General features: G+C 46.2%; 1 protein-coding gene across 5 annotated transcripts in view; it reads right to left on the bottom strand.

Annotated features, from left to right (window-relative positions):
- Nucleotides 1-27,273, bottom strand: part of MYO9A (myosin IXA) — a 121,198-nt gene that overhangs the window by 25,801 nt on the left and 68,124 nt on the right. For all 5 annotated transcript variants that reach the window (XM_088538243.1, XM_088538244.1, XM_088538240.1 and 2 more), the window contains 10 exons: nucleotides 19,890-20,011; nucleotides 18,933-19,074; nucleotides 18,214-18,409; nucleotides 14,817-14,936; nucleotides 10,861-10,936; nucleotides 7,251-7,394; nucleotides 6,379-6,418; nucleotides 4,839-4,961; nucleotides 1,579-1,659; nucleotides 471-581 (listed from right to left, as the gene is read on the bottom strand). In XM_088538243.1, the coding sequence (XP_088394369.1) occupies nucleotides 471-581; nucleotides 1,579-1,659; nucleotides 4,839-4,961; nucleotides 6,379-6,418; nucleotides 7,251-7,394; nucleotides 10,861-10,936; nucleotides 14,817-14,936; nucleotides 18,214-18,409; nucleotides 18,933-19,074; nucleotides 19,890-20,011 (1,155 nt within the window). The remainder of the gene's footprint in view (nucleotides 1-470; nucleotides 582-1,578; nucleotides 1,660-4,838; nucleotides 4,962-6,378; nucleotides 6,419-7,250; nucleotides 7,395-10,860; nucleotides 10,937-14,816; nucleotides 14,937-18,213; nucleotides 18,410-18,932; nucleotides 19,075-19,889; nucleotides 20,012-27,273) is intronic.

Genomic DNA, 27,273 nt, shown 5'->3' with positions numbered 1-27,273 from the left:
GGAGGTGCAGGCAGCACTGACACAATGGGACAAGTGCCATCCCCATGGAAACAAAATAAATGAGGGCCAAAAAGATAAGAAAGGTATCTCAGGGATCAACAGGATGCTTGAGCTGAAGAGACAGGATCTTGTCACCTGCCTGGCTCACCCTCAGGAGGATTTTCCCAAAGCAGTTTTGTGCAAAAAGAAGGAAGAACACATTGTGAAAATATATATCTGCACTTAAAAAATGTCACGTTACCTGCAGAGGGGTACCTAGCCCTTGTCTAGGTCTAGAAGAGCATGCTAGAAATCAGGTGTAGCAGCACAGTGTGTGATTACTCTGTGCCCAGTTGTAGCCATATCTCTTGCACAAGTGATAAATTGATTCCCTTGTTAAAAAAATGAGATGTGCTTGCAAGCTAACCCCGCTCAGATGACCGTGACACTCATGGTAAAGATGGCTAAAGACTGAAAACATTTTATCCAACCTGGAAGGAGTATTTGCAGCTGTATCCTGACTGGCGAATCCGCACTGTCTCCAGCATTCCCGTGTACCGCAGCTGCCTGAGCACCAGACTGTCGCTGAACCGCAGCGGGAGCTGAAAGGGAAACAAACAGGCCAACAGTGAGCCAATATTTCCTTTGTTCCAACCACTTTTGAGTACACGGATGGGGTAAATTAACCCAGCACATGCAACACATCTGGCGTCACATCCATATGCTGAGAGGCAACGCGGCTTCCCAAGCACCAGGGTTGACTCCTGTTTTTTTTTTTCTGAGTAGACATCAGATGGAGATGACTTTTCTACTAATCCCCCTAGATATAAAACTGCACTCAAGCTAGATATAAAACAGCTAGATAAAAACTTGCACAGCAAGAGAGCAAGCAAGGAAATATCTACGAGATCTAAAGCTTCATCTTTCTTTTTGAAATGGCTGGGGAAAATTCCAATGGATTTACCATCAGGAAGCATCACAATGACTTTATTTTTAAACTATAGGTCCCTAGGCCCTGAGACAGCTCCATCCTTAAAAATCATATTAATGAAAGCCTAAGTATCACTGAGTCAGTCAGAATAAAGACGTTTACTCTGAAAGAACCTGGTTTACAGGCAGAAAAAATATTCTACCTAAATTAAGGCATTTTAGGGCTCGGTAACGACACAAACAGATTCACTGGCCTGTCTATTAAAGTGTTTTCATATGCTTATTTCTACCAACTACAGGAAAAGCCAAGGTACTTTACCAAGAACAATTTTCTGTCCAAATGACATGGTACACAATTGAAAGAGCAGTGTTTAAACCCAGTTCAGTGCTGCAGCCTCTCTTTTCTTTCTAACTCGGTGTAAAAATGTTCGTATTTATAAAACCCTTCCAAGATTTAAGCAGGACATAGGGAAGGAAAGAGCAGTTCCAATTGGTCCCTTCAATATTTTCTCACTGATCCTGGGGCTGTGCTGCAGGAGGAGCTTTCCAAAACGCCCAAAACCTAACTGGACTGTGGTAAGACAGGACAACACCCGGGCGCTGGATAAAACTGTAGGGCACGTGGCCATGAGCTGCTGAAGTGACAGCCACTGCGAGGTTGGCACTTACCTTCTCTGCATTAGAGCGAATGCACTTGACAAAATAGGGCTCTGCCTGGCCAAGCGTCTCCATCAGCTTGTTGAGCGATGCCTGCAAGAGAGAGCGCGTCTAAAACAGGGAAACAGTCGGGAGCACAGGGAGAATCCGGGCACTGTTTACAGAAATGAACTGAAGAAACAATGAACAAACGAAGCAGGTAGGAACCTGTTCCCCAAAACGAGCGTTTCAGACGCTTTACAACTCAGCTGTTACTGCTTTGCCTCTAAAAAAAACAGCTGAATGTGATTTGGCTTGATTAAGGCTCCTGCCGAAATGAGGTTCATAGCAGTACATCATGCGTTTTCACTGCACATTGAGATAGACCCCAGTCTCCAACCTCTTCTCATCATCCGCTGGAGCCAAATGTCATTCCCTAGTTCACACCAACGATCCATTTATAGATTTGAGCAGGAGCTCCAAGATAGTCATCTACCGAACGTCTGTGCAATATAGTACAGTCATTGATGTTCCTTAAACACAAAGAAACAATTTTCCTCTGTCAAAAATGATCCCATGCGTTTAACAGCAGCAGTATTTCCCCTAATTTCTGCATAATTACTGAAACGCACGGCATAGAGGCACTGGTGTCACCTCCGTTTAGAGCAGCTGCAGTAGGATGCCATCCCAAGGGCTGCCTCCAGCCCACAGACCTCCCACGCAGCCAAGCGTAAGCGTAATACGAGAAAGCAACACTCCATCCAAAATCCTGCACGGAGAAGGCCTGTTATTTGTCTTCTGATCACTTTGAAGACATCTTTGTGGGAAACCTTTCATGTTTCTGGACACCAGGGCTAAACCTCGCGGCGTGCAGCTGCGGAGAAGGGGGGAACCACATGGTCCTTCTGCCAAGCGGCGGCCGCCGGGACGTTCGAGGCTCCCAAACGGCTCCAGGCGTGGGGAGATTCAGGATTTCAGGAGCCTCGCATGAAGTGTGGCTACAGCAAAGGGGATGCTGGCGCAGCACTTGCCATCACCAACAGCTATCAACATTCTGCGCCTGGCAGATGGTTCCCACATACACACACATCCCATCTGCTAGGGCCTTATCATCAGGAATCCGTAAAGCACATGTAACCACTGGATTAACTCTTCTTCACCCTCTGCCTGGAAAGCTTCACAGCCACAGGCTCTTTCGCCACTTTTACTCATCCTTCCAGCATGAGATTCAGCATCTCTGCATTATCCCAAGCTCCTTCTCCTCTGAGCATCACCTGCAGGCACACGAATCTCCACGCTTCGGTTCGGCTCCCGGCAGGGTAATTTGCAGCTGAGGAAGCAGGCGTCCCCTAATAAAGGTGGCCACAACTCTAAGCACTAAGGCCAGCAGCATTCCCCCTTTTAATCTTGCCTCTACCAGCTGACTGCCTGCACGCGTCTTACTTTTGGGGATATTTGCCCGTAGGTTGCAATAATTTTGGGAATATGTAAAATCAACGCGAGGCAGAACAGCTGGAGGCTCCTGGCTCCGGCGCTGGCATGATATTTATCAGCAAAAAATGCACAAGAGGAAACGGCTGCATTTCCTGCCCGTGACCCAATTCCACGCACCGCGGTTTTATTAGCGGGCTCCTGATGAAAAGCCATCTCGGCTGCTCTCCCGAGAAAACGCCTCTCTCGTACGAGCGAGGAACGAAAGCGGGGCAGCGCAGCAGCACAAGGAGCCAGTGTGCGGCCGGCCCGTCTCTGCCTTGAACGCGGCTCTGTTGATTCCGGAGGACGTGGCACGGACGCAGCCGGGCATCGCTCCCGCGGTGCCAGTCATCGCTTCGGAAACCGTAAGGCACCCACTCGGTCTCTGAATAAGCAGCTTTGCTGCATGGGGATATACAAGGAAATCTTAAAATGCCCAGAGATCTTTTCTTTTTGCCGCTTATTTTTGTGGGCTGTGACATACATAAGAATGTCAACCATGCATGGGGACACTTTCTAGACTTTCAATTGGAGGATGAATAGGTTTCAGGAATGCATTTCATTCCAAGACTTGTTACATTTCGAGCACTCCATGGTGCTGGATTAATGACACTCTGTTGAAGTTATATTTTAACCAGCATACCATCAGGCTAGACTGAGCTCAATATATATGCAGATGCACATTCTGCAAATTATATATACACACACACATATATACGTATACGTTCATGTGTATATATTTAATTACTTACTCTTATCCAGACTTATGCATGGAGTCTTCCTAAAAATGAATCACTTCTCCCAAAACGCAAAGCAAGGAAGACAACAGACTTTCTCTGAAACTCATTTTAGCTTTCTAATGTAGCTTTCTAATGTTACCACAGGCTCGAGCATGCCGTACACTGCAAGCCCTCTGGCCATTTCCAAGCCCTGATGCACATTTTGGTGAATTATTAGAGCTGCAGCTACTCGCAAGCAAGGGTAGGAGCACAGAGACAAGGCAGCAGACGCCAGTATCGAGCCCTTTGCAGGATCCCTGTGCCTGCTTTGAGATAATGCTGCAAGATTTTGACCTTTTGGCATTGTTTAAAATGCCGAGTCTAACCAACAACAAAACCGGACTGAATTTCTGACACGGAATGCAACTAAGCACACTTCAAAATGCCAGCATTTCCAGGTTTTACTCTTTATGGACCCCGCAGAGAAAATGCCTTGATATGGTTGCTCTGAAAGTGAGGTACCAAAGCACAAGCTTTGCACAAAGCAAGGTACCATGCACACGCGGAGAGATATGTGCTGTATAAATAACTACACCTGATTAGATATGTCACACGTCAAAGGCACTTAAAAGAAAAACAATCACAGACAGGGCAGAGAACAGAATCAATTCATCCCTCTGCCAAGTCCCATACAGCATTTTGCCTGCTGCTCTGCCCACCCTGACAGATAACTGAGTTAACGGCCTTTTTCCCCACCACTGTCCTTCATAGAACACCTCTAACTGGAAATGTTACCATTCTTCAGCTCCTCCTTCTCCTGTTTTAGGAAATCCTCTCCCTACTTACGACATCCAAAGGTTGTGCCTCCCTATTTTACATCACTTGAATACCTGGAGGTTTCTGCATTCCCTCATAGCTTATCCGAGCTGCATCCTCAGTTGGATTCAGGTCTTACATGATGCTGAAGATAGGACAGCACAGTGCCTGCAGGTGCTCTTCTCCATGCGCTCATGTGTAGGCAAGTACCAAGAAATGTGCTTTTAAATCGCTAAAAATTTCTCTTGGTCCTAATACCCGAGAACAAACCTGACACACAGTTACCTGGAACTGGGCGCTGATGCTGGGTGGTTTCTTCTTCTTGTGGAGATGGAGCAAGGACTTTGTAATGCGATCGTGCAGCGTCAGGTTTGTCAGGTGCTTGAGGGATTTCACATCCAGCATATGCTGCAGAAAAAAAACAGCTTATTTTGGTCTTTGCAAACACAACAAGATGACGACCTCCTTGCCATGCTACCCTTTGCCTCTCATCTTTAAATCCCCTCTCTTCTGCAGGGCTTCCTTAGGGTCATCACTATTCAATCTCAATGGCAAATGTCAAGGAACGATGAATTAACTCTCCTCCATTTTCATCAGAGCCAGATCCACTGGATCGTGTTCCCTCAAGCTTCCCATGGCCTCTGAGGACTTGCCAAGGGGATCCTGGACCACATAGACGTTGGTTCTGCTACCCACAAACGTGCAGCTCATGCCAACATGAGCACCACAGGGGAGATGCCCTGTTCTTGATTATGTTGATGAAATGGTACCAATCACCTCCGACCACGGCAAATAAATCACTACACACATGCAAAAAATGAGCTATCAGACATAAGTGGTGGGCCCCAGGGCTGGGCTCACGTGAATAGGAAGCGGTAAATGGAAAACACGTGCTCGCCAGCAGAACCCAAGCATCTAGGCTTTGATTTGGGAAGAGTGAGCATCTGGTGATGAGATGCTCCAAGGGAGAACTTGGTTCACTTGGAAAACACATGTACAGAAGCTACAAAGCCTGCCTGAGCTGCCTGAGTGACCTGTAGTTCACCCGCTGCTGTCTTTCCAAAGATCACTTCATTTTGGGCAGGAAATGGAGTGCGGGTGCCTACATCTCCCTGGTAAAGACCAGCATCTGCTCCCCTCTCTCTGCCGTTACCCGAGCCCCTGCTCTTTTGCCACTGTGGATGTGCACCACTGTTGTGCTCCCAAAGCTGGGAAAAGGCCGTGGCACAGAGCAGCTCTTCCCAGTGGGAAGTTATGAAGCTACACAGCAAGAAAGCACCGTTTCTTCCCCCAATTTATATCACGCTGGTCAGTTTTAAGCAAATAAAATTATTATCAGAAGTCAGGCAGCATCAGCCAGATGTTGAAGCAGTATCAACAATGACCACAGGAAACATCATCGTTCTCATTATGCACCAATCTCTTTGCATGCTGTGTCTTGGAAAATAATAAATGTGGCCAGGATGGAAGGATATTCCAAAGTTTCCAGGTAAACATCCTGGAAATCACTGTCCATCTGTCAAATACTGGTCATCTTGCATAACCTATTCACTTATTTCAGCTTGGAAATTTAATTGTCAAAGTTCGACAAAGAGAGGAGGATGCAAGTGCTCATGCTGCCCTCCCCCAGGACAAATCACTGGTACCACTCTGCAATTCTGCAATTCTTTGGTTTTTACAAAAAAAGAGCCCCAAATGGAGCTGATTTGCCAGAGGTTTTGCACTAGAAACAAGCAATTTCCTTCCACACGCATCAGCATTTCAGTGTTGTACCTATGGATTTAAGCCAGTAGCAGAAGAGGTAAAAATGTTACTTGTCTCTCACCTTTGGGAGATTTGGTTTGGCTTTGAAGTTCTTATTTCGCCTGGGGAGATAAGAAATAGCTGTATTATTCCAAGCATACGATCACAGACTGGAACTGATAGGACAGCTCAACTTTGGCTGTTAAGAAATCAGTCTCTTTTGCGTTAGCCCCAGAAATACCTAAGTCAAAGGACAAGGTCCAGAAAAAAGGACACATCAGGAATTCATGAAATAATTCCTTCAAAAAAATCACCGTAAGCAGCTGCTTACTATGGTTTATAGACTACGGTCTGCTCTGCAACTACCTTCCTACTGCGTTCTGCAAAGCAGCCTTACCAATTGAGCTGTACATGTTTAAAAGGAAGGTATTCGATTAAAACGAGTGGTCGCATTGGCAGGGATGGGATAAATGCGGAAGCGGCTCTGCAGAACAGATAACCACCCTGCTTCCCAGCGGCACACGTTAACTCCGAGCGCTCCGGCAAGGGCTTCTGCAGTTTGGGATGAGGCTGCAGCATGACTCACTGATGTCATTTCCACATTTAATTCACAATGGAAACTTTAATGTCACGTTAAAAAAATGTTACTGCATAACATCCATGTCATATCTGGAGACTGGCTGGACCGGAAGATTCCTTCCCTCCCTCACTTCCCTGGACCTGTCATTGCAAATGAATGATAAGAGACCGAATAAATCAGACGCTCAGAACCTACCGAGGTTGCTTTGACCCAACCTTGCAATATCCTAGTCCATCTGGAGCTCAGATTTTTCTTTTTTAGCTAGAAATATATTCATTTATTCCAGCTATTTACATCCCTATTGATACCAATGCCATTTATTATACTCTAACATATATCAGAATATACGTTAAGTCCAATCCTTCCATACTAACATGAGAATGCCATGGGCCCTCTCCAGCAGCTTGCTGTTGGTGGAATTAACGAATATTCCATCTTTGTCTAGGAAGGAGCTCGGGCTGGAGAGCCTGCTGTGCCGAATGCCCATCCTGCCGTTCCAGCCGACGCCGTAGACATCGCTGAAAAGCAAAGCAATGCAGTCACAACACGCTCTTCCAGGATGATGCACAAAAGATAGTTTTTCTTTTTCAACAACATAAAGTGCAGAGAGCATTTAAGAATCACCCAAAGCTTCGAAACTGGCAGATTAGAAAATAATTCAATGGCAAATGATGATCATGAGTTTATTCTCTTCACTAGTCATTCACTCCCACATGAAAAGTTCACAATGCCAGACACAACACGGAAAGCAATCAGCTAGTTAATCATGTTTTCGAAATCAGATATGCATAAAAAGATCTGCCTATCAGCAGCAGAATAAAAATATCCAGTTCTTTCCGACGGACAACTTGGGTCTGTGGCTACTTGCAGAGCATCCCTCCGATGTGGGTGGCTTAGGCAAAGCCTCTGCCCTGACTGCGATATCTTGGGGGCTTTTCCAGAAATAGCTGTACGAAATAACAGCAGGTCCAAGTGGGACATGGGGTCTGCCAAGTGACCAGAAGTATTTCAGGCAAAAGAAAAAGGAGTAGCAAGAGATTCGACACATAGAAGAGAGCAGCAAAGTAGCCTCCTGGGTGGGTTCTGAAGGACACGGTCATTTAACCAGGGTCTCAGGCAGGCATCCCTGTCTTCTGAGGTCTCCCAGTAAAGAAGACCTTAAAGCCCTTATCTAGAGAAAGAGGAACTAGCATCATGGCCAGATCGAAAGAAAAAATTAAGACCGAAAAGGAAGTTTATAGTTTAATAGCTAATTTAGTTCAGCACCTATCTTTAAATATCCAGTTTCACAACTCACCATTCCACCTTCTTTGCCCTTACAATAAAAGTCCCAGCTGTCAAAAGATTCCTACTTGCTGGGAGGGGGGAAAAAAAAAAAATCACAGGTTGGCCAGGACCACTAAACCTCAGTAGCCACTTTCTGAAAGTGCAACCCCATAATTAACCCCAGGTGATGGTAACGCACAGTTTGCCTCTGGACAGGATGTGGTACTATGGATTCCAAAGAAGATTAAAGAGGAGAAAACCCTAGAAAGTCCATGCAGTTGGACTAAGAGAGAGAATGGGCCTTCTACCAGGCACTCTAGGGTGAAGATGGACTTACAGGGCCCGTTTGGTCACTGAAAGGACCAGCCAGCCACATGGGTTAGCAGCAGCCTTTTTGCGCTCATCAGAAGACATCAGCGAAGAGCAAACGGCTTCTGCTGCGCGAGCGCTTGGTTGGCGGTGGCGGGGTTTAATCAGGTGGTGGCCACCGAGGGCGACCTGAAGGCCGGCCGCCCTGCTGCCGTCTGCCTGAGGCCCGCTGCCCTCACGGCACGTGGCGACCACATGGGCACTTCCTTCACAGGAGATCTGGGAGTTGGGCCTTGCTCACTGAGCCTTCCTTGGCCGCTTCCACCGGGAAGCCTCAGATGTGCTCTTGGAAGGGTGTCCCGAGGCCATCGCGGCGCTCAGAGAGGCGCAGGCTTAGCAGCGGCCACGCAATGCCAAGAGCACTTGGGAAGAAAATGCTGCTGGTTAACTCAGCGCTCCAAACTGCTCCTTGGCTGATCTGTTGGGATGTATCGAGAAGCCACAGCGCACCTCTGAACAGAAGGATACTTAAAAAGCATCAGTTTACAAGCAATTCCTCTTTTCATGTGCCACCTCTCCATCACTACCCCTTACTAATTCGTAAGTGTCACTTAGACCTACTTTTCCTGAAGCCATGTGCCTCCAGACCACGGCTGCTGGCAGTGAGCAATGCTAAAATTGCGTGCCTAGTCCCAAAGTGCTTTCTGCATGAGAAAGATCTTGATGAGATATCCCGTTCTGGATTGCACTCCTGGGGCTTGGAGATTTGGGGACCATGGAGTATTCTGCTGAGGACACACCAGCAGAAACTGACTCCTTGTAGGGGCCTCCATAAATGTGTTCTCCATCAATCACTCAAATGTGTCAGCCCTGTCTGAGGAATAATTGTCCTGACTCTGAGAAGAACCAGTTGTTAGGGTACAGCTGCTGAGGATGGAGGAAGAAAACCACAACAGTTGTTACCCTTGATCTCCTGTACATTTAAGGGAATTTGTTTGCTATGCTGGCTTGTTTTTAAGCCAAATAAATACAGCTGACCATAGCCTGAACTCCACAGCAAGTAGTAAACAAATATATTTATCTTGCTCCCTGCTATTCTGATGTGACAGAAGGAATTTCCCTGCCTTTACAGAAAGCACTAGTGATGGCCCCTTGCTAAGGTAAGGGAAATGATCCAGGCTAGGAAAACACTGCTGGACGTACCCACCACAAAACACACCTCTGGGGTTGGATATGTGCATTGAGAAGAATTAAGCAGGATGGGTCTTTGCACTAATATCAGATCTGAGCTTCCTCCCAGTATCAACCTCCTCATCATTACCCTTCAGCCTACCGTGGCCACACAGCCACGGAGTCACAGAATCCCAACAGCAACGTTTCCAGCTGCAGGGCTCCTCTTATCTCCATGTGAAGATCTCTGCATGGAGAAGGTTTCGCCTTGCATCACCTTTAAAGAAAGCTGTGCAGCCATAGTAGCTGGAATGTCACCTCTGAAGCTTCAAAACAGGGGAGGATGATTCCTGCAAGCTGGAATTCTGCACAAGACTTGCGAAAAATGTCAAAAACATAGGAATTTCAACAATTGAAGGATTAGAGCCCAGGTTTCCCTTTGAGATGGAGAAGCTCTGTCACAAGAAGACAAATTCTGAATCGAATCTGGAGAACTGTTCGCAGAAGGGGCATGGATCTGCGGGGGCCTCTTGGAGCACTGAGCTGACTTGCAAGCAAAAGGCTTCATTCAGCAGCTGCTTGAATGGCCAAGGATTTTCAAGGAAGGATTAAAACAATAATCTTATAAGCTGTGAAAACAACCAAATTCAAATGCTGTAATACGACAGGGAGGTAGAAGAGCTCCTGCGCATTAAGGAACTTGCCAATCATAGGAATTACCTTCATGCCGGTCACCATGTTCCCCTTGATTTTGCCTTAACACATCAGCACAACAAAGCAAACATTTGAAAATTCACCCTTTCGAGCCTCACAACTTTCCAAGTCCTCCACACAAAGCAGAGCCCGGAGGCATCAGCCCGCTTGCAGGCACCCAAACAGATCAGCCATTTTTTGGTCTTGAAAAAAAGGCACTACGCATTCTTATTTCCTAGATATTGGCACATTCATTAGTTTTTTTGTTTTTTTCCCCCCGCATGCTTCTTACCACCTTGGCCATCACCACCACTTACAATCACTGCCTTGTGACAGAGGAAAGTTGGGTTCCATGTCTGCTGGTAAGTCAGGTAAAGACATTTAGATATGACCACGTGAGGGAGAAAGAATGAGAAGAAGACAAAATTTAGAAGAAAAAAATACTAAAAAACAAGCTGGAAGAAACATTGCTACAGTCACTCGTAACGACGCAGGGGTTTTCTCCCACCTGAGACTTCCTTGCCAAGGCAGGAGAGGCAGACTTACCGCTGGCTCTTTTCATTGATGGTGTTAACTCCCTGAAGGTCCGAAAGGGGTGTCCGGGGGCTCTTCCGAGTAATACCTAGAGCAGCACATCAAAAAAAAAAAAAAAAAGAAAGAAAAAAGGTTTCACCTGGCTCTTTTCCCCCCAAGGGCCAGTCAAGCCGTCTGGGGCTGAGAGTTGACTGAGGACGAGGAGGAGGAGCAGGCGCTCGCTGTGCACATGCTGCCCGCAGAGACACGGGCGCTGAGGAGGAGCCGCGGCCGCTGCTGGCTCCGCCGCCAGCTCAGCTCGACCCCTTTGCTAGCGACGGGCAGAGCTGATGAGCCAAAAACCAAGGGGGGAAGTCAATGGGGAGCACGAGTGTAGCAGCTTGCCCACCTCCCTGCGGCCCAAGCACCTCCCACACGAGGAACGGCCAAGGAAGGCAAGATTCAAGAGTTCTGGAGGCCCCACAGAGGCAGATACTTCCCCTGTTACCTTCTCAGGAGGTGGAAATGTTTTGTAACCAAGCGCTTAAGAAGACAGAAGGCAATTTTTTTGCTGGAAAAACAAAATGCTTTTCAAGTCACGGAGACGTGCGTGTTTAAAGACCTGCTACAACTCGAGGTTGACAAGAAAACAGCCAAGCAATTTTTAACCTGTCTTGAAATCTCTGCTGTGAGAGAGGAAACACTGTGGAGTTCACTCGACATTGCAAAACTTTCTCTTGGTATTTTTGCAGTGGTGCAAAATTTCAGGAGGGAAAAATAAACCCTACAAAACAAAGGCAGTCTAGACCATAGTGTGTAACAGGATGAGAAGAAACAAAAATATATTCCCTTCTCATATTTCTCTCTTTCATAGTTCATATAGCCCTGTTGCTGGGGTAAAAGCTGCTATAAAGCTCTTCCCTAAAGATGAGGGCAGAAGAAAACGGGCAAAAATTTGAGCCGGTTGTGCTAATCCCATTTCATTGAACAGGGTGGCTTTTCCCTTGGCCCTTTGCAAAAGAAAAGGATGTTGAATTTGGAAATGAAATCCAAAATTATGTTAACAGAGGGAAGATCTTCAAAATGCCAATGTGCAAGCGGACAAAAGAGGCCCAGTGAAATCCCAAGGAAATCTGGGAGGTCACTCAGTGCTTTGCTGCAGGGCAAAGCCCCTGAACCACTGCTGCTCTGAAGGTTTGGTAATCCCTATCCCTGCGGATTCTGGAAAAATAAGGCCAGCAATTTATTCAAGGACTTCGCTCTTCCTAGAGCTCAAAACTTCCTTTTAAATCTCCCTTGCTGCAGGTTAAGCCTCTGGGACATTCCCATCTTTGGAGGGACCTTATTCAAGACTTGCATTTCGCCCTAAAAAATTTCTTCTTTAGAGTACGGGAATCCTTGATATAAAGCAAAGAAATCCATTTTCAGGCTTGCTTTAGAAAAAAGGAGAAATGAGAGTAATTAAGAATCTGCAGCAATAAACCTCTTGGAAAAACTGAGCTCAGCACAAGAGCAGAAAACTGCAAGGCTAATGAAAGGCACAGGGATTTTAGTTGCTGTTTTAGTTATTTGTCTTCCTCCTCTTTTTCTTTTTTTTTTTTTCCTTATTTAAATTATATATATGTGTGCGTGTGTGTGTGTATTTGCTTTTCCAGGGAGAAAGCAGGCAAATGCAAACAGCTGCTCTGATGTGCAGACATCTCCCCTCTGGTATCTTCACTTCATCTGGCCATTGATTTGAAACACATTCAAGTAACAGAATATATATACAGCTATCATATGGATTTTATACAGGAAAGCAAAATTCTGCTCAAAATATGGCCATTTGCAGAATTTAGTAAATAGTTTTGCAGTGTAGCAGTAGCACAGATCACTGTTTATAGAGCTGACTGAAAATAAAAGTATTTACTACAGTAAGCAAGTGCATAATGTCTAGCCGTGTGTGTGTGTGTATATATATATATTTATATAATATATATGCCTGGATACATTCCCACTAACATGCAGAAGGCTCCTCTAAAATAAAGCATTGCATTTTCTTGAGAATGTTTTTGACCATAATACTCACGAAAAAAAGGCTTTCACTGCTATTTCAAAGAGTCTTTTTGCTCCATGTTCTCTTTTCTGGAACAAACTCTGTCCTCCTTCACTCACCGTCACCCCTGCCCTTCCCACCAAAGAAACCCCCCAAAGAAAAAGCCAAAACCACAGTCTAATCAGACAAGCCAGACTGAATTTAGGAAGACAAGGCTGTAGCAAAAATAGGACTTTGCACTGACTGGGAAAAGAAGATTTCAGGTAGATGGATGTAGCCCTACTCTGGGAAAAGACCTTTGTTTTTCTAGAACTGAAGGGCGAGAATGCTTTAGATTTAATCAGATGACTTGCACATGGCCTTGAGGATCCTGAATACAGAGTATGGATTACTAAGTTGCATGAATTCTGCACGCAAAGAAAATAGTGGCATGAGTAGGAACCACTGGTTTCCCAGATCAGGTGGAGGCTAAGAGGCTGTTCTAATCTACACTGTGAGAATAAACTGTGGTTATCTCCAAAATACATCCCCCTTTCTGCAGCCAGAGTGGCTTCAGACAGCCAGAATGACCCTGCAGACCCAGGATCCAAAAACACATAAGCAGCAGTACGTCTACATATGACTTCCCTGCTTTACATTAAATTAAAGCTCTGTTTAAACATGGTTTTGGTTGAATGAGTTTCCCTCTTCATGTTTAAGCAAACCCAAAAATCCCGCACCTCTTCTATTGCAACCTTGCAAATCCGTAGCTGCAACTGAAATCACTATATTGAGAATCACCAGCCTTTTAGCAGAGGAAAAGAAAACAAAATTGGAGATCTAAAGTAGGAATCCAAAGACTTCCTCTCCTTCCCCAGTGTTTTGATTAGAAAATGCACATTTGCACCAAGTTTGTGTGCAAGGGCTGTACTTACCGGGCTCGTCGCTGGAGAAGCAAACCTGGGCATTTTGCATTCCGGCAAAAATTGCAGCATTTTTGAGGCAGCAAAGCTGCCCTTAGGGGCTGCTCGCAGCAGCACTCCATTTGTGCAAGCTTTGGTACGTAAACCCAAGCAGGTAAACAGCAGCCCCAAGCTCACAGGGCTAAAAATATAAGCTCCATTTACATTTATAAATATGTATATATATCTCCATAAATATATACACACTCCCTTTTCAAAGTTGGCCTTTATGTTGTGCTACCGCTCCCTGCAAGCGGGGAGGCAGCTCCTCACATCCCCGCACGGGACGGCCGGCTCCGCGCGGCCGGACACCCTCCTCGTCCCGCGAGAGAAGCCCGGCCGGAGCAATTAGTAGCGCAGGCAGGAGCGTCCGTGGTGTCATGCAGAACTAGTCCGTTATGTAACGGGGGAGGGAGAGGGAGAAACGGAGACCAAGTGCATCTGTACCCACCCAATGAAGTTGCCAAATGCTTCTGTTTATGTGAAATCCCTTGGGAACAAAGTGGGTATGTTCTCAAGCTACTGCTTTTTGGAAAGTTCCTTGAAATTAATGAAGGGGTCATTCAAAATAAGTTAAAAAATAGAAAAGCTAAGAGCTGGCTGCAAGCTGGAGGAGAAGCTCATGTTCTACCAGCCTCATACCTTCAGCCAGGAACGTGCCTCGTGGCTCTGCAGCACTTTGAACTTATTACACGTGTGATAAAGGAAACAGAAGCCCTCGCCACAATATCCTGGTTTCCACTGGCAGGTCAACGGGGAAAGGACTAGCTAAGCAAGCTGGTGTCAGAGCAGCCACGGGTTTGGATCTGAGCTTGCTCCTAAAGATCTGCCCCATATCCAATAGGCAAGGGGCTCGACACCCCTCGCGTTGGACAACCTGCTTGGCAGGGCAGCGGGCTGTCCCGGGAGGGGGTTTCTTGGGCATTTTCACCCTCATTAGCCAGAATGCACCTGGTTTCCATTTCCTGACGTGAGCGTGGGATCGGAGAGGACGGCGGGATATGGAGCCTTACTGTACTTCTCCTCCTTGCATCTCTGCAGGATCTCTAAGCTCCTCTGATGCACTGGGTGATGGAGAAAGCTAAAACTATCCACACTTTTCAAAACCGCACACGGCACTGCATCATCATGCCCTTGGGAAGCAAAATAAGAGAAAATAAGAGAAAGATTACATGAGCAGACATAGGGAGAGAGCAGAGAGCAATGCTGCCGAGGACCCGAGCAGCGCGCCGCGCTCCAGCGTTGCGCTTGGGCCCGGCCCGCAGCGGCTCCGCGGCGCAGGGCCACGACGCGGCTTCACTTCAGTTACCTCATGACAAAGCACCAGGGCACGTGGATCACTGAAGAAATGTTGGTGCTCTGCTCCAGAGGAGCCCGCGTGCCTTGTGCCTGGAGGGACATGTCCCATGAGCAGCAGGAGATATCAGCTCTGTTGCTCCTTAGGATATTTCCCAGCCAGAGCACAACAACGTTGCAACTGCTCCAGGATTGGTTGAACAAAAAACAAGAAAACATCGAGATGGCACCAATATTTGCTTTTGTTAACTCCTTTCCTTGCTCCTCCCAGCCGTTAGCCATGGAGTCCTGCATGGATGCTCACCAGCATGGCCACCTCCAAATCCAATGGGGTGTCAAACCACGTCTTGTAGAGATTTGACCATTAAAACCAGAAATATTAGCAAAGAGCCAGGATTCCTTGAGAGAACAAGGAGTGGATCGGGGTGGGATTGCTGGGGTAGGAGAGGGCACAGCTGGAAGGAGCAGGCGGAGAAGTCGCCTTGTCAAGGAGGGACGTGGCACAGGGGCCACATCTCCATCATCATCGAAATGCACGAGGAAAATGAAAAAAGCCAATTCTGATCGTGCTCTGGTGTGATGAGGTCACTGAGGTGTTACCTTGAGTCAGCACATCCCAAAGCATTTCACACCAACGCAGAAAGCATCAACCTCAACTTTACAGAGGAACACTGTCAAGTAGCATCTTTTTGACATCAATATCCCTTTGCATTGTTCAACACAGGATCTGTTTTCTGTTACCACCTTTATCCGGCAAACATAAATATATATATTTTTTTTTTAATAGGTGTATATATGTAATTCCTTAGGGTTACATATATTATTCCTTAATACTCCCAATGGGTGTATTTGAACACGACCCCTTCACCACTGTTAGGCCCTGCGTTCCCATCCCACTTTGCAAAATGACCCCAAAAAGGCAGCAGAAAGCACCGATCTTCACGGGCTCGTTCATACCAACGCCTCCCATTCTAGCTTTTCACGGGGGAATTACTGGAAGTGCTGGCATAGGGAATGCAGCCTGACAAGACAGCAGAGATGCCTGTGGGGCAAACAGATTTGCTGAAAGCCTTGAGAATGTTCCTTTGGTTCTCTGTCACCCCAGCACAGCAGGGGGGCAAGCAGGGACAGACACCGGTGCCCCTGCGCACCAGCACGGCTCAAGCAGAGCACGGAGGAGCTCATAGCACTGGTGGGCACTACTGGCGTAGGCAAGGAGACTGCTTGAAGTGGCACAGGGAGGGGGAAAAAGAAAAACCAGATCATTTTTTGCAGCGTTTGGTAGACCCAGGCTAGAGATTCTGCAGAAAAGGCTCAGCTCGGCATCGCAAGCGCGACTCCGACGGCCTGCAGACAGGTACAAGCAGTGTGGATCAATCTGGGTCTAATGCAAAAGAATAGAGGCACACTTTTTTTTTTTTTTTTTTTTTTAAGAACATTTTGAACATTTTTCCCCTTTTTACTTACACCTGTCTGTTGGAAGACAAGAATTAGAAAATGTGGCTTATTGGAAGATATAAAATGCATGCAGGCACGCTTGCAAGAAAGGATGTAGGGCATAAATGCATGTGCAGGAAGCTGTTCTAGCTGATCTCCAGGTGATTTTGTCACCAGTTGCAGGTTCACGGCCTCAGTGCTTGAAGCTTTCAAATCAGGCTGGTTAGAGCCAGCAAGGTTTGGTTAAAAAAATAAAATAAACTTAAAGCATGTGCTGCCTTCCATTGCGTGTTTCTTTTTCAGAACCAAAACGGGTTAATTCTACGTCCAGGGAATTGCTTCCTAATTAACCAAATAGCTTCTGCCATGGATGCAACTGCCCAAATGAGCAATTTGTGTTTTTTACAACCTGTTTTGGAGACCGGGGGCACAATAGTTTTGATTAACATGAGGTTGCAGTGGCCAAATGAACCTATCTGCAGCCTGTGGCTTCTCTCAGTTTTATAGGCAGGGATAGTGCAAAAAAAAGGCCAAAAAAACCTCACCAAACAAGGGGATTTTGTCACTCACAGGGATGCAGAAAACATTCTATAGGTGCCAAAGCACAGCTGCTCATGCTCAGCCACAGCTTGTAGGGAAAACAAGGGATGTTTGCCCTATAGAGATGCTTCGGATCAATATAGAAACTATAGGAAGCTGGGAAAGGTTCAGAAAATATAATTTCTGTGTAATTTGTTTCGGGGTGAGAAGAGAAGCAAGCAAGACCTCCCGGATTCCCTTTCTGATCTATATATCAGTCTACAGGTGAGAGAGTGACAGTAGCTCAAGCCAGGGGATGCAGCCACTAAGGCAAAGCAGGGCTTGAAACCCGCAGGGCAGGAGGCTCTTGCAGAGACCCAAGGTGCTTTCAGGTCCCAAGGTCTTGGGCTCTGCTCTCGACATTTCCAATTATAAAGGAATTTATAAGCTTTTAACACAGCCAACATCCTCCCTGCCGGTGCTCTTGTTTCATCGGGAATTTCAAGCCCTCTTGTGCCCGGGAATTGCTAGCAATAGCTTGTACCTGTCTTCCCTCAAATTGTTTTATGCAGAGAAATGGTCTAAAAGCGCAGCCAAGTCTTGCCTGCCATAGCATGATGATGCACCGCTACTTTCCTTGAATTTAAGGCCCCCACGTTCTGTGTGGGGATGGAGAGCTGGTTCTAGATAACTGCGTAGCAATAAATTACGCAAACGGTTTCAGCTGAGAGGCTGAACAGCTTGAAGGCTTATAGAGAAGAATGATTCTCTATTTTTTTTCCAGTTGCTACACTAACTGTGCAGGAATTCCTAGTTAAAAATAATTCACCTTTTTTTTTCTGGGAGCTTTTTACACATCTATTTACATCACGCAAGGTTTGTGATGCGACGGAAACACTAAGGCAGCAGAAAAATGAAAATCATTTGGTACAGCACACTGAAATCCTGCTGCATAGTTGGAAACGTAACTGCATCACACTGTGCATTTGGGCATCGGAAATCTATAAATGCTTTAATTGATTTTTTTTTCTTTTTAATAGATTCTGAGGAACGCATCGATAAGCCAGACCAGCTATTTTGAAATACCTCAGTAATATGTTAGATCGATACCTGCTGGTGGAAAAACTGGCATTAAGATTAGGAGATGGACACACTTACCGGTTTTCTTCTCAACATAGCGCTTTCCAGCCTCCCTAAACGCCACCATCGCCCTGAAAAACGCCCTGAGGACCGCCCAGCGGAACACGGCCACCGGGTCGATCCCTATCATGCCGCAGATGAAGGCATTTTTGCTGCTCCTCAGCAGAGCGACAATGTCCGGCCGCATATGATCCGTGTTTTTCTCGCGGAAATCCTAGTGAGGAAGAAAAGAGGAACCCATAAGCAAGAGGGGCGAGATGGCCTGAGGTGGATCTGCACACGCACAGATGCATCTTCAGACCCAAATTCAAGCAGCAGGCACATAAATGGGGACAACTCTGAAATAACTTGCATGGGATTTTCCAAAGCTTCTACATCAAAGACCTGCTTAAGGAGCCCCCTGCTTAAGTAACTAGGATATCTCAGTACTAAAGACAATGATGGAACAGTGAAGATCTCCTGTAGGATCCAGAGCCCAGAAACACTTTGCCACTTCAGGTTAACCGTAAGCATGTAATACCAAATCACAACATGGGAGCTTAGCATCAATCAATCTTAATTTTAGTTCCTTTAATTTGTCCCAGTATAGCAGAGTACATGGTTTGTAACTGGGAAAAGAACATTAAGATACAACACTACCTGGGAGGAGGAGAGAGAGGAAGAGGAGAAGAAGAAAGGGAGGAGGAGAGCACTGGTCACATGAGTGGGTCATGTTGTAAATGAAAGCAGCAACGAACCTTTACTCCGTATTTCACTTTGCCCGCGTAGTGTTTGATGATGAAAGCCGGTTCCATGACCGCTGGAAACTCAATGTAGGAGTTGCCTTCGTGCTGCCGCTTGAACTTGTCCAGCAGCGTCTGGTTCGTGGCTTGGGGGAAACTGGTTAGAAAGAGGGGAAGAAAAGAGGTCAGCTATGAATGTGAAAGAAAAAGGAAAACTCCACTGCAAATAGGAAAACAGAACTTGCCTGAGTTTCCACTTCTGCACCTAGAATATTCAATGAATATCGATCCAAACTGAACTACACTATCAATGCTTTTATATTTAAATATACAGACACATACATATATCTATATATGCTCATATGCTCAGCCCCACATCTGTGAGATACTCTTATAGCTAGGAAATAATACCTGTTTTATCTGCAAACGTAATTTCAAGGTGTTACCTGCCTAAAACTAGTGTTCAAGAGGAGGAGGAGGAGGAGGAGGAAGAGGGACAAGGGGAGCTGAAGCACAGCAGGAAGAAGCCAGTCCTTCATCCTTAAGCTTCCCACAAATCTTCTGCAGCTTGTGAGTGCGCTTCCCATTCCCTGCTCTACTTCCAAGGTCATTTTTAGTAGGGGGGGAAAAAAACATCAGGACAGAGAAGCACATCAGGTTGCTTTAGCCTAGCCCAGCATTAAAGATATAGTTCATTGCAGTCAACTCAGCTTCACTTCAAGCATCTTCTCTTTTCCTTTGGTGGCCAGGAATACAAGGGGAATAGTAAAGCAAGGGAAAACCTTTGCCCATCCCCATCACGGCAGGAAGCCCAGCACCAAACTTGAATAATTATTAGTCAGGTTGTTCGGCTTTGCTTTTTCCTTCCCTGCCATCCGCTCCATCTGATGGGAACCAAAAGGTCAACCGAGCAGTCCAGCACGATAAATCAACCCGGCCAACGTTGCTGCAGCCCTTGCAGCTCCCACTTACTTGCTTTCCTCGTCCAGCAGATGGAGCAGGCCCGTTGGCTTCTTGCTGATGAGGTTTATGCAGCCGGAGTTGTCTATGTAGTCTATGTTGTGCCAGCTAATGCCTTCTGCTCTATATTCCTCCTAAGATAAAAATAGGAGAAAAACAACACATAATATTTGGTGCAAGTGTAACAACATGCAGAAGCTTTGCAAAAGGAAGAAAAAAATCATTTAAAGTAATAGAAAGACAAAACAGAAGAAAATGTGGATCCTGAAGGGACCATTTTTTTTTGTAGGTAGCTGCACACAAGAGCCGGTAGCGCAGCTTGCATGATCACCAGGGACCAAAACATTCAGACAATATGTGATAAAAAACAAGCTGGTGAAATAATTCCATTTACTTATGCAGAGGAGTCAAAAAATGATGCGCCTCCCTAGATGCAATTCAAAATCCCCAATGAAGCCACCCAGAAAATCCAGATGAGCGGCGCCACTTACCATCGAGCATTACTGTGGCCAGCTGACTGATTAAGAGGCCCTTTGGTAAAAATATGACTATTATGACTGGTAAAGCAGCTCACCTAGTTTTTATCATGACCTTTTTTGAACTACTTGTATCCCATGGTGGGAGCTTTGCACTTTTATTTTCCCCCACCCCAAAACCCATCACCTAGAGTTCAATGTCTACATAACTTTGAACCTGGCAGGCAGCTTATTGCTGTTTTAGAAGCTTTCTAGAAGCATTTCTCCTGAACGCATTGGCCAAATACAAATAGGCACTTAATTTTCCATGCTGCAACGACTGCCTCTCTGCAGTGCTTTGGAGATGGCCTTAGAAGTTACGTCCAACCTACTTCATACTGAGCGAGCTCAACCAGCCACTGCGGAGCCGAGCACTTCAGCCCAAGGGAACTCCTTGGACCTGCTCTCACGGGTCTTGTGGACAATAGCAAACAGCCATCCCCTCTGAGCTGCTCTTGTTGTCTCCTGGCACTGCAGCACCTGCCCTGGTTTCTGAGCAGAAGATGACTCAAGGTTGCTCTTCCCAACGCGGTACCTCCGCACGCAACATGGAACTTATTGAGGAGCAGCCATGGGTGAAGACTGGAGGAAACTCTTCCAAGGCAGCAGCACTCCCTGCACCTTGCCTAGGAGCAGAGCACTTTGGAGAAGCGTGAACAGAGCTCCAAGGGGCAGCCGAACAAACCTCACAGCCTGAGCCCTACATCGACGGGTTTAGACCTAGGTGAACTGGCCAGAAAAGGCTGAGACCATTTGGGAAAAACGCCTATCACCTTTCCTGATCATGAAGCTGGAGCCATATCTGACAGTAGTTGGGGAGCAATTGACTCTGGAGCAGAACTTTTTGTACGTCTGCCGATACCAGCAGCAAGGAGATGATGGGCAAGGCATGGTGAGGCCCCCAGGTGTGAGAACATCTGCAGCAGTCGGCCCTGGCCCAGCTAGGAGTGACCAGTCTCTCACCAGAGATGCGTCACAGGGAGGCCAATCTCCCTCACACACCAAATCCAAGTCCTGGCCAAGAGTCCCTGCAGCGTGAAGGGAATCTCGTACCATGTTTCTTGTTGTAGTAAAATACCCTGACGTCATCTAACCACGTTCTTCTGAAATCTGGGAGAGAATCAGGCGTGTGTGTGTGTGTGTATATGCGCAGACTCACGCACTGAGGGCAATAACTTTGAAGGAGGGAGGCAGTGATTTTAGCCATCTTGGCAGGGCGCACTGGAACTTGTTTCTCAGCACTCTTGAGATATGGTCTGCGCTGGAAAGGGCTTGCAAACTTTCTGACAAGCTCTTGAAATATGAAAAGACAGGTCAGAGTGCTTTTGCTGGCACAGATTGTATCAGTTCCGCAGGCAAAATGTTATTGGCAAAAACAACTTTTTGACAGAGACACACGCCTATCCTAGGACCTCTGGCGATGAATCAATGTTATGAAGACTCATACCATTGACATTACTAGTATCTGCAGAGTTTCTAGTCCAGTAAAACCCACAGATTCCTATTTTTGGCCTCCGTTCTTCCAAAAAACACATTGCTGTACTCTTCCCACCCCTGGGAGAAAGAAACTTGGGTTACTGCAGGCAGAGGGTGGAGCGCTGCAATTTCTTGGGAGGAACGAGCTATGTTTCGGCTGCACTTTGAGCTCCCAAACACAGCTCCGTCCCCAAGGAAGCATGCAAAAAGCCAAAATACTCCATAGCATTTCCAAAATATTCCATAGTAACTCATTAGGCTCCTCAGAGACCAGCAGCTGGATATTCTCCTCCAGCTATACAGGCTGTGGAGCTACCGACCGCTCTCCACATGACCTAGCGAGCAGCCCCGAGCAGATGAACAGCTTCCAAGTCAGCGCTCATGAGCATCCCTGCTCCTCGGAGCACGTCGGCATGATTTTGTTGGCAGGGCCTCCTTATGGAGGCTTCTCAAGTGACGTTCGCTGGACGGACGAAACGTTGAAATGTGCATGCTCAGAACGTGCACATGGAGGTCTTGCCTGATGTCAGACATACGGGTACATATAGATGTGCAATCTTTCTTTGTAATCACACGTTACTGCCTAAGGCATATTAGCACACAGGATTAGTATGGACCAAATAAACAGAAGTGGTAGAATTCCTGAAACTGTGAAAAAGAACTACAGTAAACAGAAACACTATTGAAGAGAAATACTGCACGTAATCGAGAGGATTTTGCCAAGATAAGGAGGGCTGCAACAAAGGGCAATGTACTAATATTAAAATACAAATGCTGCATATCAGGAAAATATTCCCAACTGGGATGCAAGAACGGAGAGAAGTCACCACGAACACAAGACATCTGTACTTCTACAGCTCAGTGTGCAGAGAAACAAGTCCGTTATCTTTACTTAGATGTTAAACCAGACAGAAAGATTCTTTGATCTGCAACATAGGGGTTGATACATCCTGATTGACAGGAAACACCCCCAAGGCCAAGAGCATCTTGGAGGAAGCGGATGGATGCAGGGAAAGGCCATCTGTACAATTACATCCACCCAGAGAGGGGGAACAACCCACAAGAACTTGCAGCGTGCTGAGTCCACCCCGCTTTATTCATTTGACCAGAGCTTAATCTGTGCCTGTTTTAATCTATGTCTGTTCCAATCTAATCTGAGTGGAGAATTCCATATATATATATATATATATATATATATATATATATATATATGTATATATGTATGTAAAATGCAGCAGACTTTTGGCTAGGAGATTAAATTTTGATTATATGTGAGTTGAAAGCACAGGAAATCGTGTGCAATAAAGCCCTCAAATCCTGCCTTGGTCTCCCTCCAGCACAGAGCCTCTGGGCATCCTTTTTTTTCCCCTCCCTTCTCAAGATGCAGCAAAACTGAAGGGAAAACTGGTTGTAAAAAGCAACAGGTAAGCACGGCAGCGCAAACACACTGTTATTTAATGTGCACTCCTAAGTCATCTTTTATAGAGGAGAGCTAAAAAATTAAAAACTCATTATTTCATTAAGAATGAAATATTTTTTTAAAAAGTTAATTATCTGCATGGCAGTGCATGCAAAAGAGACCGGATTGTTCCCGTGCCCCCTGCAAAATACCTGCTTTGAAAGTGCTGGAATAAATCACTGCAGTGAAGGAAAAGCCTCTGGACTCATTCGCTTCCTTCCCAGATGGGGCTGGATAAGCTGCAGGACTTGATCTGCCAGAGCTTGTTATCCCACAACTTTTCCCAGCGAGGCAGATGACGGCCTTGTTTATGCACAAAAACTCCCAGAATAAAGTGGGAAATCAGTGGAAAAATAGTTCTTCTAGAGAAGCTACGTGTGGGAATACTTACTGCCATGCAAGGCTATGTGGGCATTATAAATTGCTCCGGAATACCTCACTTAATACCCACTACTCTTATTTTAAAGTGACATATGCTGGTTTTTGATGGAATCAATAGCCAACCATTCCTCATTTTCTCTGTGAATGTAGTTTTCCCCCAAATTCAAGATAGAGAGCAGGAAGTGAGTTATTTTCATTTCTTTTTTCATTCTTTGCCTATTTCCCCAGCTCTTCCCTAAAAATATTACAGGCAAGTCCATTCCTAATACCTTCAACTGAAGCGTTCACAAACACAAGCTTAGAGGCAGTAAACCCATGGCTATAAATCATGGCTCTCTGGACTGCTAGCCACTTGACATCTGTGCAACAACACACTTCAAATTCAGGTGGACCCAAACATCCCAACCTCATCTCCAGCAGCAAAATTCAGAAATTAGGACAAAATATTGAACAGGACAATATATTGAAAACCCACTGGGAAAAAAAAGAGAGTATTCACTTTCCAAAAATGACTTTAAACTAGGTCCTGGCCAACCTGCAACCATGCCGTCTAGACCACGCTCATCAGGTTCTTGGTCACCCTTCATCCACAGACCCACGAGCCAGCGTCCTGGTGCCAGTGCCGGCTGCTGGGATGAAGTCAGAATAACGATGGCAGAAAAATGACATTCCTCATCCAGGAGAAAGAAAAATGCAATAAAAAAGTGGGTGATCAAACCCTACTGCACACCAGGGGCACCCAAGGTAGTTAAGACCTCCCTTGACTCCATCTGAAGACAAACAGGGCTTGGGAAGTGGTTTTCAAAGTCTGGAAGCAGCAGAGGAGCTCCTGGTGACCTCCTGCTGGCCAGGTGTCTCCAGCCAACCCCAGTGCACCGGACAGTGTCAAGCTGTGAATCAAGTTATCAATAGAAGACCAGCGTGTTAAGATGGTCTCGATGGTCTTCATGAGGCTCTAGGGGAGAGTGTCAAGATGGAAGATGCCAGTAGGTTATGAGCTCACAACATACATATGCATGTGTGCGTATATGTATATATAGATTTTTTTTTTGCCTTTCTTCCCCCAAAATCTAGGTAGAAAAAGAAGTGGTACACACATCCAGCATAAATACACACCATCCATGAACAGGTTTAGCACAGAGGCTATTTTTCACCACGCCATGGGATAAATGCAGGGGTTCCCACATACAGCCACCCCTGCTCTTCGTCCAGGACCCATTTAAGTTACAAACAGCTGCCAGCGGCACCTGTTTTCTGTTAAATCACCCTGTTTATCAGCAGTCACCATGCTCGAGCGTGTCGGAGCCACGCGGTGCATCCTTCGAGGACGGTGGTACCCACCGCCTCACACACCAGCAAGCTAAGGACCGAGAGAACACTTTTTGCATCAGAGATGTGAAATCCTTGTGCTGAAACTACCTAATTCCATGCTTAAAAAATAATTAAAAAGAAATCAGTGAATTCCCACTTTGGGATCCTCCTCAAAGCACAGACGAGGCAAACACCCGGCTGTTGTTACAAAGCAATGAGAAAAGAGAGACCAAATAACTGAAAGACGTTATATTTAGCCGCCGCCGGATGGTGTCTGTTTTTCCCGGCGGGAGTCAATCCGGCAGCAGTCGCCAGCGGATGACAAATACAGCGGGCGCAACTAACTGGGCTCTCAGCAGCGCTTGCTGGACGCCGCCGCGCTGCCTTGCGGTGCCCCCGCGCGTGCGGTTCCTATTTCGATGGCCGTGCAAGCCGGGGCCATTTGCCACAGCTGCCTGGGGGAACAGGACTGACCTTCCTCCACCGCCGACGAGGAGCTCTTGGAGGCAGCGACCAGCCTCCTGTCGGCCTGTTGCCCTTCCCATTCGCTCATCCTCACAGCGGGCTCCTAAGACAAGAGTTGTGCGACAGTGCCTGTGTAAAATCCCCCTATAAAAGCTTGTTACTGCACCAAAGCAGGCCTCTACTTTGGTCCCTCTGCTCCTTTTATAGATCCCGACAGTGAAAATCCACCAAAGCAGCGACGTCGCCTTGTTTTAAGAAAAGTTGGCGCTCCCAAGTAACTGCCAACGCTTTCAAGCTGGAAGAACCAAAGATTTCTTAAGTTCTTGCCTAACCTAGCTTGAAAGTATAAGGGGCATCCAAGACCTTCATCCCACTTACTGGCCTTTTGCCCAAATTCTCCCAAATTTTGTTTTTCTCTAAAAAGCGTGGCCTCTTTGTTGACCAACACCCAAAGCGGTTCTACCTCTATCTCCCTCTCCCACTCAAAGGTGGATTCGTGTCTCAAAATCTTGCAGTTACAAGGTGCCAGATAACCCACGGGCTTGACTAAATGCAAAACGTGACTACAACACGTCCCACAAATGCAGATGGGGGTATTTATCTTAAGAGCTTCATGCTGGCAACTACAACCAGGAGAGGTGCACGAAAGCAAAGGTCCTGGTGGGCTTCATGGATGTTGCACTGCGCCGAAGTGAGGTGGAAGCAAAAGTTAGGGATTCAAAAAAAAAAAAAAAAAAAAAAAAAAAAACCAAAAACAACCTCAGCTTTCTAATAACAGCTTGAAACTGTAAGATGTCACCTCAGAATAATACCTGTATGCAGATTTAATAAGTCTTTCAGGCTTTTTTTCAGTCCCTCTTGGGCATCTATTCCCAGCTCCGAGGCCCTGGAAGCAGCTCGGGGGCCAAGGACGCCCTCCTGCAACCCCATCCTAGCCTCTAATCTCCCTTTTCCCTTTACTCAACAAACCCGCCAGAGCAGAAGAGCCAAAGCAAACAGTTTCGGGGGCCGATAATGACGGCAGTCATATTTTCTTTCTAACCTGCAGTTTGAAATCTTCCTATTCCGAAGATGATGCTTAAATAACTGTACGCATTTCTTTTTTTTCCCCTTTATGTGCCGTGGCGCGCTTCCAAATAATAAATCAATAACTTGTGCAGTGTGTTATTCCTCCGCGTGTCATGCGGGATACAGCTGACTACAGCATTTTCCAAACAGCGCCCGCCAGCCCATCTCCAACCCAAACAGAAACTTGAACCAGGTCTTACAGCACTCCACGGCCAACGTCTAATGCTCTGCTTGGGTCTCCGGCAGCACTAACATACGCCCCGACCTCAATGGAACGAGGAAACAGAGAAGGGAAAAGATGCTCCATGTAATAGAAGAAAATCCTTTTTTTCTTCCACTACATAGCATCACGTACATGCAACATCCCTTCAAAGCAGCAGTGATAACCAAGGATGCAGGCGCTGCACACAGCCAGCTTGGAGGTGTGGGAGACAAGGGACGTGGAAGACAGTTGGGAGAACATTTCTACGTAAAACAAATCATCGGGGCTACGCCAGATACACGGAGACACAGAAATCAGCATTCCTGTCCCTCTAATTTAAAGAAACTCAAGGAAAACTCTTAGAATGGTTTTGCTCTTATCAGAAGTTTCTCAAGTTTAATTTTGTGCCCAGCAGTTATTACATAAATTGAGAAAAAAAAAAAGAAATAAAACCAAATCGAAATGCATGCTGTCAGGCAGAAAGGCTCTTCCTATCGCAGCACCGAGCGTTATCTGAAC

Source organism: Tinamus guttatus, unplaced genomic scaffold (assembly GCF_059628265.1).
Source record: "Tinamus guttatus ecotype Peru unplaced genomic scaffold, ASM5962826v1 Tinamus_guttatus_pri_ptg000942l, whole genome shotgun sequence".
Classification (NCBI taxonomy): Eukaryota; Metazoa; Chordata; class Aves; order Tinamiformes; family Tinamidae; genus Tinamus; species Tinamus guttatus.
Note: the sequence above shows the minus strand (reverse complement) of the source record. Positions and strands in the feature narration are given on the sequence as shown.